The 12,560-nt window shown below is 46.8% G+C and overlaps 2 protein-coding genes across 2 annotated transcripts; both read left to right on the forward strand.

The window, feature by feature from the left end:
• Positions 1–729: 729 nt before the first annotated feature.
• Positions 730–5,185, forward strand: ALT_2705 (ABC transporter G family member 21; the record flags this gene model as incomplete). The annotated part of the gene is made up of 4 exons (XM_033561264.2): positions 730–3,554; positions 3,654–4,515; positions 4,581–4,744; positions 4,807–5,185. The coding sequence occupies 4 exons, from the start codon at positions 730–732 to the stop codon at positions 5,183–5,185; spliced, it is 4,230 nt and encodes a 1,409-aa protein (XP_033417155.2).
• A 5,160-nt stretch (positions 5,186–10,345) lies between these two features.
• On the forward strand, positions 10,346–11,450 carry ALT_2706 (tetraketide alpha-pyrone reductase 2; the record flags this gene model as incomplete). Its single annotated transcript, XM_033561265.2, has 2 exons — positions 10,346–10,727; positions 10,789–11,450. 2 exons carry the CDS (start codon positions 10,346–10,348, stop codon positions 11,448–11,450), a joined length of 1,044 nt encoding a protein of 347 aa, XP_033417156.2.
• Positions 11,451–12,560: the final 1,110 nt, after the last annotated feature.

Genomic DNA, 12,560 nt, shown 5'->3' on the forward strand with positions numbered 1-12,560 from the left:
GCAGGGAACACCTTCCGGGTTATACCTACTTTTCCATCTCGTTTCACCTATGGTTTCTCAACACACTCATAACGGTGGAATCTTTCCCTGAATTTTCTTCAGATCTCCTTTCGCTTTCCCATATGGTCGCGGAAGTATGAATAGTGACCCTTATCACTCACATGTGGTCTCTATCCTTGGTCGCTTGCGCCGGCAGTGAGGCTGTAAACTACATCACCAACACTAGCAGCAGCAAGCCTTATAGTAAAGCGGTTGACCGTGATCAGAATGGTTTGGATTTTTTTATCCCTAATCTGCCACCCGCGCGACGCTACCAAGGGCGAGCGGTGGGTCCCCGCAATCAAAGCCTCATTACTAATAGGACTCAAAGGCGGGAATGTATAGTAATCTTGCCCGTCGGACGTGCTCCGTAATTCAGTTAAGACGGTCTAACTAACTCATCATTCCGTAGGCAGATCTGAAGTTGAGTTGAGTGAACTTTGACTATGCTGTCAGGGAAGGATTCTAGCGCCCTCTTGTGCCGAAGATATGGTACAGCTTGGAATGAGCGTCTTGATCGTCTGGGTCAAGAAAGAAATATAAGTATTAGGACTTGTGCCACCGATACAACCAGGTTGAGGGTTACTATTTTTTATGAATTGGTGGGTAATTATTGATTTCCCGCGAGTTTATGCCCCTTTAAGGAGCTCCTAACGTCTGCGCCTTTACCACATCCGCCTGCCCTCAAACATGGCCTCTGGTTCATCAAGCTTGGATGCAGAGTCCACAATTGCTGATGAAGGACTACAACCCGCAGATCCCAAGGACGATACGGAAAATGCATCCACCTATCATACCCCAGCGACATGGCACATGGCATCCGAATTGCGACAACTCAGGGAACGGGATGAAGAGGGTGGGGAGAAGCCCAAAATGCTCGGCGTTGCCTGGAAGAATCTCACCGTCAAGGGCGTTGGCGGCAACGCCATGTTCAATGAGAATGTCCTGTCCCAGTTTTTCCCTTTCCATAGGGGTGGCAAAGGTATCAAAACCAAGACCATCATTGACAGTTCGTTTGGATGCGTTAAGCCAGGAGAGATGTTGCTCGTTCTGGGGCGGCCTGGAGCGGGTTGCACTACGCTGCTGAACGTACTCGCAAACAATCGTCTCGGCTATGAAGAGGTCAACGGAGACGTCAGCTATGGGAACATGTCTGCTGTGGAAGCAAGGCAGTACCGTGGCCAGATTGTTATGAACACGGAGGAGGAGATCTTTTTTCCAACACTGACCGTTGAAGACACGATCGACTTTGCCGCTCGCATGAAGGTTCCATATCACCTGCCACCTGGGATTTCGACTCATGAACAATATGTCCAGTTCTATAAGGACTTTCTCCTGCGCTCAGTTGGAATCGCTCATACCGCACGGACGAAGGTCGGTGATGCCTTTATTAGGGGTGTTTCGGGAGGAGAGAGAAAACGTGTCTCAATTCTAGAGTGTCTCACTACTCGTGCTAGCATCTTTTGCTGGGACAACTCGACAAGAGGCCTTGACGCCAGCACGGCTCTTGAGTGGATCAAGGCTATCAGGGTGATGACCGATCTCCTGGGGCTCAGTACAATTGTCACCCTCTATCAGGCGGGTAACGGCATCTACGAGCATTTTGATAAGGTTCTGCTTCTTGACGAGGGCAAACAAATCTTCTACGGGCCTCAAGCGGAAGCTGTCTCATTCATGGAGGGCCTGGGCTTCATGCGTGATCCAGGTTCCAACCGGGCAGATTTCCTGACTGGCGTGACAGTGCCCACTGAGCGCGTCATTGCCCCTGGACATGATGACAAGTTCCCACGCACCGCCGACGAGATCCGCACTGCCTACGAACGGTCCCATATCAGGCCCAGGATGCTGGAAGAAGCCCAGAGCTACCCGACAAGCAAAGAAGCAGCTGACAACACGGCCATATTCAAAGAAATGGTTGCTCGTGAAAAGCATAGGGGTGTGCCCAAGAGGTCCCCTGTCACTACTGGTTTCATTACTCAAGTAATGGCTGCAATTATTAGGCAATACCAGCTTATGTGGGGTGACAAGGCGACTCTATTTATAAAACAAGGCGCTACAGTTGTCCAGGCACTCCTCGGTGGTTCTCTCTTTTATTCGGCCCCTGACAATTCTATCGGCCTTTTTCTGAAGGGCGGTGCACTGTTCTTCTCTATTCTATACAATGCTCTTATAGCCTTATCAGAGGTTACTGACTCATTCACCGGCCGACCTATTCTCTCCAAACACCGCTCCTTCGCGTTGTACCATCCGGCGGCTATCTGCATCGCCCAGATTGTCGCTGATTTACCTATAATATTATTCCAGGTTACACATTTCGGCCTTATCCTATATTTTATGGTTGGCCTGAAGACCACAGCTGAGGCATTCTTTACTTATTTAATCACCAACTTCATGACGGCCATGACTATGACAGCTTTCTTTCGACTTGTCGGTGCCGCATTCCCTACGTTCGACGCTGCGTCCAAAGTCTCGGGTCTTTCGATTGTAGCGCTGTTTATCTACATGGGATATATGATTATCAAGCCTGAGATGCATCCATGGTTTGTATGGATCTTTTGGATCAACCCCATGGCCTACGCATTCGAGTCTCTTCTTGGAAACGAATTCCATGACCAGATTATCCCGTGTTACGGACCTAACCTAATTCCTAGCGGCCCTGACTACATTGATGAAGGGGGACAATCATGTGCCGGTGTCGTTGGTGCAGCACCTGGTGCGACGAGCCTGACCGGTGATGAATATCTCGCAGCCATATCTTTTAGCCATAGCCATATATGGCGTAACTTTGGAATTATCTGCGCCTGGTGGGTGCTCTTCGTTGTGCTCACCATATTTTTCACCTCCAAATGGAAGCTACTTGGAGAAGGAGACCGTAAACTCCTGATCCCTCGAGAGCTACAACATAAATCAAAACACCTTTTGCAAACCAGAGACGAGGAAACGCAATCATCGGAGAAACCTGTCAGCCCCGGATCTGATGCATCAGGGGGAAGCTTCGGAAATGACCTGCTCCGCAACAAGAGCATATTCACTTGGAAAAACCTGACTTATTCTATCCCAACGGCTGACGGTGGCCGTATCCTTCTTGACAACATTCAAGGATATGTCAAACCTGGTATGCTTGGTGCTTTAATGGGCTCCTCTGGTGCTGGCAAGACGACCCTGCTGGATGTTCTCGCACAACGCAAAACCTCAGGCACTATTCGTGGATCTGTCTTAGTAGATGGGCGTCCTCTTCCTGTTTCTTTCCAACGCTCTGCTGGTTATGTGGAACAGCTGGATATTCACGAGCCCTATGCGACTGTCCGTGAGGCTCTGGAGTTTTCAGCGCTATTGCGCCAATCTCGCGATACACCCACTGAAGAAAAGTTGCAATACGTGGATACCATTATTGATCTTCTTGAGCTGAATGACCTTGAACATACCCTCATTGGTCGACCAGGCGCTGGTCTCTCAGTGGAGCAACGTAAGCGTCTTACCATTGGTGTTGAACTAGTGGCAAAGCCGAGTATTCTGTAAGTTGTGACCTCAGGCAAATTACTGTGACTCCAGACAAAATTTACTAAGTGTATTGCGCCTACCCCCATTGTGGGCTAGGCGCGTTGCGTGCACAGCTGTTTCCTTGATGAGCCCACGTCGGGACTTGATGGTCAAGCTGCCTATAACACTGTTCGCTTCCTTCGCAAGCTTGCAGAAGCAGGCCAAGCTATACTCGTCACTATCCATCAACCATCGGCACAGTTGTTTGCGCAATTTGATAAATTATTATTGCTGGCTGCCGGCGGGAAAACGGTGTACTTTGGAGATATTGGCCAGAACGCGAACACAGTCAAGGAGTACTTTGGTCGCCACGGCGCACCTTGTCCACCTGAAGCCAATCCCGCTGAGCATATTATTGATGTTGTGTCGGCAGGCGAGAGTCGTGATTGGAACCGGGTCTGGCTGGAGTCCCCGGAACATGACAAACTCTCCAAGGAATTGGATATCATGGTTGCTGAAGCTGCGTCTCGACCCACAGCAGCAAATGATGATCCGCACGAATTTGCTGCTTCGCTCTGGACCCAAGTCAAGCTTGTGACGCATCGTATGAACGTCTCTCTCTTCCGGAATACTGAATACCTCAATAACAAATTCGCCATGCATATCAGCCTAGCGCTGTTAAACGGCTTTACCTTCTGGAAGATTGGAGATGCACTGACAGATCTACAACAGAACCTCTTTACTGTGTTCAACTTCATTTTTGTCGCGCCGGGTGTTATCGCCCAGCTACAGCCGCTCTTCATTGACCGCCGGGATATTTTCGAGGCGCGGGAGAAGAAAACCAAAATGTACCACTGGGCTCCCTTCGTGATGGGTCTCATAGTCTCAGAGTTTCCTTACTTACTTATCTGTGCGCTGCTGTATTATGTTTGCTGGTACTTTACCAGCGGCCTTCCTACCTCCGCTGATCATGCTGGAAGCGTCTTTTTCGTTGTGGTAAGCCCGCCTACCTGTCTTCTAATTTCCTTGCCTTCCGCATGCAAGAACTAACCCCTTCCCAGGTAATGTATGAGTGTCTTTACACGGGCATAGGGCAGATGATTGCCGCTTACACACCGAACGCCGTGTTTGCATCACTGGTCAACCCTCTGGTGATTACCACTCTCGTCTCCTTCTGCGGCGTGATGGTTCCATATAGCCAAATCGTATCATTCTGGCGATACTGGTAAGCATCCCTGCATCAACCATGATGTAGCTTGAGCAGTTTATGACGGCCGTTTTTTTTAGGATGTACTACGTCGACCCCTTCAACTACCTCATGAGTTCTCTGCTGGTGTTCACTACCTGGGACAAGCCTGTGCACTGCAAGCCCGAGGAGCTAGCTGTGTTTGATCCGGCTCCCAATCAAACATGTGGCGAATATCTCAATGTCTACCAGCGTGGCGTGGGGGTAGGCACGAACCTTCTGAACCCGGATGATACCTTTGGCTGCCGCGTTTGCCAGTATACTGAAGGCGGAGATTACCTTCGTACGCTAAACTTGCAAGAACAATACTATGGATGGAGGAATGCGGGAATTGTTGTTGTATTCGTGGTCGGTATTTACGGGCTCGTATTCCTCATGATGAAACTCCGCACCAAGGCCACCAAAAAGGCCGAGTCCTAAGGTGGGAAGAGAATCAGTGATGAAGACCTCATTGACGACAGAGCTGCTAATACTGCGTTCCTTTGGAGTATTCGAGGGTTTGGCTGATCATTGGTTACTATTTGCAATGTTTACATGGTTATAGGGTGGGTAGATAATCGTCTATAGATATATTGATAGCTAATTGTTGGCCTTGCTCTTTCAGTAGCACAACTTAGCCGGAATTGTCTCTTTGTTACCTATTCTATTTTGAGAGTTGATGGATTATATGGAGGATTACTTATATAATAGTGTACTGCAAGCAGATGAATCTAATCCTTTGACTAGCAATAGTGACTGTTGCTACAGTTAGGGATCAAAAGTATACCAATCATCAGCAGACAATGTGGCCTGCAGGCGACGAGGTATTAATTTGATAAATTCCACATATCCCTTGTCCATCGTGTGCTAGGCCTTCTTCGCCGCCTCCAAAATAATCGCTTTCATGAGTAAGTATATATTCTCAATGGGATCAGATAAAGCAAATGAGGAGAATATATCATAAAGTCTGAATCGATCTCATGGAGTAGCCGTCTAATAACACACATAGTTGCATGACCATGGAAACTCCGTCATGCATGCAAATAACGTCTGATCCCACTACTAAAAGCCATCCCTTATATACATCAGAAATAACTCATAACTCATATCATTTGAAAAAAAAAAAAAAAAAAAAAAAAAAAAAAAAAAAATTTCAGATCTGTACGTCGGCTGAATCCAAACTAGCCTAAAATATCTACTTCGCACCCTTCCCCACTGTATAGTATGCATATCATGTTCTATAATGCGACGAGAAAGACCAGTAAGATATAAGGCTCGAGCGTTTTTTTTTTTCGCGTTATCAAGTATATATCAGCTACTTGAGGCCTTATCCTGCTCTCTAGGAGAGTAGTAAGCGTACTATTGAGTAATCAAGAGAGCGGGTGGTTAAAAGAATACCGTCCGATTCAGTTAAATCTCGGCTTGTTGGTATTCATCCCCAATAGTGGATCATTGAATGCCGCAACGCCTTCACTAATGGACTTGCAAACGGGATTATGGTTGAGCTTGTGAGGGGAATCATTACTGGAGGTATATTTCTCCAGGTTTTGCAAGGTTGGCATTTGAGACACTATTAGTGGCTACTATTTAGCTATGTCTGGGGCCATTCTGTGTGTGATTAAGTAGCAAGTGCCATGCCATACCTGCTCAAAGCACTAATATTGTATTAGAGGCATTTATTCCTTACATATTAAGGTTCCTGGCCTTAGGGCTAACTATAACTCCACATAATGGCTATTAAGATACTAGTGAACAAACCCATTAATCACTCTTAGCATGATGTACTAGAGCTATATATTAGCAGTCTAAGCTACAAGAGAAACATAATACCTAAGCTACTATTACTAATAGGCCAGAGTGGGAATATATTTAGATATATGCTGTCTCTATTAAGTGCTACTAGCTCCCTGCCTTATCATATTTACTTCAGTGTAGCTATAGCCTCTAATTGAGTTACAGTATTATTAAGTATATATCATGAATAATATATATCACCGGAAAGAATTAATCTATATAATTATTTAATGCTTCTTGCTCAGGAGCTACTAAAGCACCGCAAAGCTAAATATTCTGCACGTATTGGCATGGCTGCCTAGCCATTAAGGCTAAGCAGCCTCCACCAGACTGCCACTAATTACTTGCTGGCATTCTCAGCACTGGTCTGCCACCAACATCTTGTAACCCTGTTTCAATCCATCTGCGACACGAATCCACAATCCCCATATATCATTGATACATCATATAAGAAGACAGGAATATAACCTAGGATCTAACTAAGCACTAATTGGAGAGACTCTTAGTAGAAGATTAGGATATATATTCCTTGCTTTGCTTTTTACTATAATCCCCTTCCACTCAGTTCCTGTGTTTCAGGGCATGAAATCATCATCATCCTGTAACTACTCCTCACCAGCTGATTTCACGGGGGTATTTTAGACATCAATGAGCAAGGCCCTTCTTTCGTTGATTACATTAATCTATAGACCATTTGCTGACCTTCTCTTTAAAGCTTAATGGAAGAGCGGCATAAATAATGAAAGCAAGGCCTTACATGTCAAGATCATGGTGAACGTGAATCTAAATGGAGGCTGGCTTACAGATTTTAAGTGGTTGGTTAACGTATGAGCAGTTCTCCCAGTGGTCTGATCGGATCTTCTACCGTGCCCTCCGACAAGTTTTCACATTGCATGTTAAATACATTATCAAGCCCTAATCTCGTTCATTTAAAGATACGGCATAGTCTCTTACTTGACTATAGGGTAATAATATAATCTCAGCCACAAGCCCAGATGCACAAATCTCTCGATAAGTCTTGGGGTCTAGATACTTATTCTCTGTCAAACCAAAAGCATCCATCTTCTCCCTGACACGTGTGCCTAAACTACTCAGTCTGTCAATATAGACTTGGGCAACCTGCTGCGGAGGTTTCTGAAGTGGTGCACTTTTGATATTGGACACAGCCAGTGTCAAATGCTGTGATGTCAAAGTTAGACCAGACTTCTGCGCTCTGGTTACTGGAGTGGTAACTCTTCTCAACATCCCACCCCAATACGCGTAAAGTGGCTTTGAGGTCGACACTTTCAGAATCGTGCTGAACAGCTGAGGAACAAGAGGCGAGCATGCCGGCATCCGCGCCTAACTGCAGGCTGGCTACATAGGAGTCACCATATCGCTCAGTGAAAGAGGATGGATCCAGGCGTGATCTGCGGGCATCCGCCAGAGCATCTAGCGAGAACCGAGGCCCGTCTACATAAACACCCCTGTGCGGAGTGTAGCTTGGACTGAGGCTTTCAGATCCTGTAGCACGTCAGATTAGAGCATTCCATGTAACCAAGCCTTTGGAAACCAGGCGCGCAATACACAGAAGGGGTTCCCTCACATCTTTATTATCAGACACATCCTTATTGTAGGCTCCACATACGCCCCCTTCGAGGAATTTCCCCCTCCCTCAAACTTTCCCGACGCACTCAAGTGCTTCAATTTGCTCTCAGCAGTGGATGTGATCGCTTTGTGAAATGATGCCTGTGCCCCCGCCTCGTTCCGGAATTGTATATTTTCTCTCAATATTGTACCTGAGAAGGCGGGCCTAGTCCGAAATGCTGAACGAGCATTGCTTCCCTCCAGCTTGGATAAATGGCACCAGATAGGAGCGGATCAGGAGGTTGATGGGCTTCTCCACGAGACTAAGGGAGAGAGACTTGCACCCCACCGGAGGCGAATAGAGACGGGGAGGGCCTTGACGGATCTTCAGGGAAGGTGTCCTCAACCTTGCTATCTATGGCCGTCCTTTGAAAGATGACTGCAGTCTTGTCATGATGAGAAGAGAGGCTGTACTTATACAGTGTGAATAACCTATATGGATATCCGGGAGCTGACTTTATAATTATAGATTTATCTTTGCAGTTGAAAGGGAGGCACTATTGGCACCATGAACGAAGCGGGTCCTGTATAGTGTCATTCCTCACATGATCTGAAGTGGTCAGACATGAGGTCATTATGTATGTGGGATGGGAATAGCTATCTTATTACCTGGTAGCAAATACAACGTTAGATAAGTGCAGGGAAGATTGTGGAGTTCTCTCTCGGTGGCCACCTATGCGTTAGCTCCACTGGAAGGGCAAATCTTATGCGATGCAGCTGGGGCCAGCTTCTGATTAGTCAATGGTAGCAGCAGGTAAGCATGCAGGAATAATCTAGGGGATCAGCGGGTAATGTTAGAAGTATGTGTTGTTTGACCTACCTCCAGTTTCAGCAACTGATCATCCATTCAGACCTGGCTGATAAATGATGTTGTTTTGGAGTATTTATTTTACAGTTTAGGCCGGAGATTTTCTGCAACAAAATCAACTACACGTTATGGGTTAACCGGCCGGTACTTCCGAGTCCCAGTGTCTGATGAGTGATCGATGATGAGTGATCGACGGAACCGCGCCTATCACGACTACTTGGAGGCGGATTCCTAGGGTTTCGGCGCACTTCCTAATTTGTCTGAACCAGAAGAGATTAAAGCTGGAGGCTTCTGGCGCATATGAATTCGAAGTCACGGCATGACAGGCTGCATGGTGGAGTTCTGCAAGATTTTACTGTAGATGAGGCATTTTCGACCCACTTTTGAGGTTAAACTTTAAATCGCACCTCACCTTGAGTTTGATTACTCAACATTTAAAACAGCTAAAGCACATCTGGAATTCACAGCGAGTGAGACTCTCCAGTAACGATACTAAAAGGCCAGATATATACTACTCCATAATTCAGCCACCAAGAGCTGACTTCTCTTAATCTTGAGGGAACATGCTTTAAACAAGGTTGAGGGATAACATGTCGAGATTATAAGCTATTTAGACCACCATCTCCATGCGCTATGATAAAATACAAATTAACCTTGACGGCCGAGACACGAATCTGTATGTTACTATCGTTACTGAAAATAATTTTCCTATACCGTAGAAGTAGGCTAAGTTTGCTATCCACAACATATAACTTGTTATGCAGAGATGTGGTTGTCAAGATATGAAGTGATTTAATATGGTGTTTTGGGGTTTCCTCGCTGCCTTGAGGTATGACCGTATGTAGCAGTTTGATCACTAATCACGCATATACGCCTCAAATTTGAAAGGAAGCTTAGTGGATGACCAAATAGCTTCAGAGACTCCTCCCCCCAACCTAGGTAACCCGAGCGGTGGCAATGTTAGGGCTAGAAACGGCGATAGAAAGTCGTACAGGCTTATTGATCCGTCGGTGTTGCCATATCGTACGCTTCAAATGAATTTGGAGTTCTTGTTTTCTAATCGGATCGTACTTTATCTCCGGCCTTCACCATCCGGGTCCCCATATAGCGCACCCTCCCGGTTGATCCACCTTTCGGTCTTCTAATTCTGCTGATCCGCTAATCTGAAGACTTCTCTGAACTGCGAATAGTATATATCTGCTTACATCCGTTTATCTCCGGCGATCTTCCTTTCCTGGCGACGATAAAAGGACGCTTCGTCACGGTGAGAAGAGGAACCATGAAAGTGATCAAACAATATCTGAACATCCATCTGCAGCCGCCAAGATCTGGTACCTTGTGAAGTGAGAGTGAACAAATTGGAGACAGCAGCAATGCAAAAATCGCTTGTTACAGGAGGCTCTGGCTTCATTGCCCTTCACGTGATAAAGTGTCTGCTCGAAAGGGGCGATCTCGTCAATACCACTGTCCGCAGACCGAAGAACCTTTCGAAGTGCAAGCCCCTGCTTGATATGCAACAGACGTATCCAGGCAGGCTGAAACTCTTTGAAGCTGATTTGATGAAGGATGGCTCTTTCCTGGAAGCGATGGAGGACTGTGAGGTTGTCTACCACGTCGCCTCTCCGTTTTTAGTCCCACAACAAATCAAAAACGGCATGAAAGAATGCGTCGAGCCTGCTCTTCAGGGCACCAATAATGTTCTACAGACTGTGAACAAGACCGAGACCGTTAAACGCGTCGTTTTAACGTCATCCAGTAAGGGGAACTTCCGATCTATTTCTCTAAGCGTATGCCTAAGCATTAACGCCTCAACTAGTCGCGGCCATGTACGGTGATAGTTGGGATATCCTCAAGATGAAGGGCAAGACATTGTCTGAAGACTATTGGAATACGACAAGCACTGCCACCTACAGTCCTTATAGCTATTCCAAGCTAGTCGCTGAGCGTGAGGCGTGGAAAATATGTGACGCTCAGGAACGCTGGGACCTTGTGGTTATCAACCCGGGCCTCGTCCTCGGCCCGTCACTCACCTCCGAATCTGCATCCGGTAGCTTGTTCATGCTGGACGCTATGTACAAGGGAGAAAATCGCTCTGGTGTTCCGGAACTACACTACCCTGTGGCAGATGTGCGGGATGTGGCCGAGGCGCACATCAAAGCAGGAAAAAGTCACTCTGCCAAGGGGAGGTATATCATCGCCAGCGACCGCAGCATTTGCTTGCTGGATATGGCAAATTACGTGAGGGGAATACATCACAAGCCCGAATCGTTGCCCACGCGCAATCTTCCGAAACTTCTCGTCTTCGCCGCAGCACCCTTCATCGGTCTGCCCATGAAATGGGTGTCACGAAACATCGGCATATCCTACAAGGTCAACAACGGCAAGAGTATCAGGGAGCTGGGGCTCTCATACCGTCCAGCAGAGCAGCTGTTGAAAGATCACTATTTGTCGTGGCAAAGTCAGCGCGCTGGCAGGTGACCTTTAGGGGCGTTACTGAGATGAGTGGCCACCACCGTCGCCGTCTCTATCTTCTGTTTGTTCCTGTAATTCCATAGTTCTTATTGCTGTTGTCTTCTTCTTGGACAACTTGATATGTTATCCTCAGATTGTACTCAATAATACGAGGCTCCTTGATAGTTCGGTTTGGCTCGTTTCACCTAGCTTTGCTCTTGGTGGTCGCTGCATCGCCCATCAAGTCTCTACGGTATAGTGATACAATTACTTGCACACAATTTTGTCCATTGGGTTTAATGTAAAAGATATGAGGAACCCAAAAGTATTGCACAAGTGATGGAGAAAAGAGCGGAAGGGAGAAGTCAGTATAGGCAAATGAGGCCGATGGCCTTGAGACCCAAAACAGGTCTCTAAGCAAAGAACCCCTCAAGAAACCTCAAATGAGATTTGAGCCTTTCTATGGCCTGATATCTCTACGCACTACTGAAGCGCAGTGCATTGTCACCTCCAGTGGCCACTGGATGCGCATAGGGTTTCCTGGGGCAGAAACCTCGGTTCTCTTCGTGCACGCAGCACGTCTATCTAGACTTCAAAATGACAAAAAGGGTCCAAATCCGTACCCTACTGGCATAGAGTGGGCGCGGAGTTTATGGCAAAGCTCGTTCCGTGGACCAACAACATGAGTCTCCCCATTGCTAATTTAGGATTATTCAACGCCCTGATCCTTGGGTACGGACCTAAAAGAACTTAAGTGGATTCAGCATCATAATCGGGCTTTATTTTCCTGGAAAAATGTAGGGTGTTAACGGATATGGTACCTGAAGACTAGATTCAAATGATGCGCAGCTCATGGTGCAATGATTTAAAGCACCCTGCGTACATGTCCTCGTACATAAGGCGGCAAGGCCCCTGAAGTGTCGTTAAATCGGATTACTAGTCTCCCTGTGTATAAGTAGTGACTGTGAGCAGACAACTGCTTTATGCACTGCGAGTCTGGTCCTTTTGGAAATGATGGTAAGGTCAGAGAACTCTCTTTGTTCTTGAACTATGGCGTTGGTCAGGGACATCTATTTGACTTTCGAAACAGTATCTAGCTTACTCTGTAAGGACATTCAAGGCTCTCTGGCCGCTGTA

This window comes from Aspergillus lentulus (genome assembly GCF_001445615.1).
Source record: "Aspergillus lentulus DNA, contig: Alt05, strain: IFM 54703, whole genome shotgun sequence".
Taxonomy (NCBI): Eukaryota; Fungi; Ascomycota; class Eurotiomycetes; order Eurotiales; family Aspergillaceae; genus Aspergillus; species Aspergillus lentulus.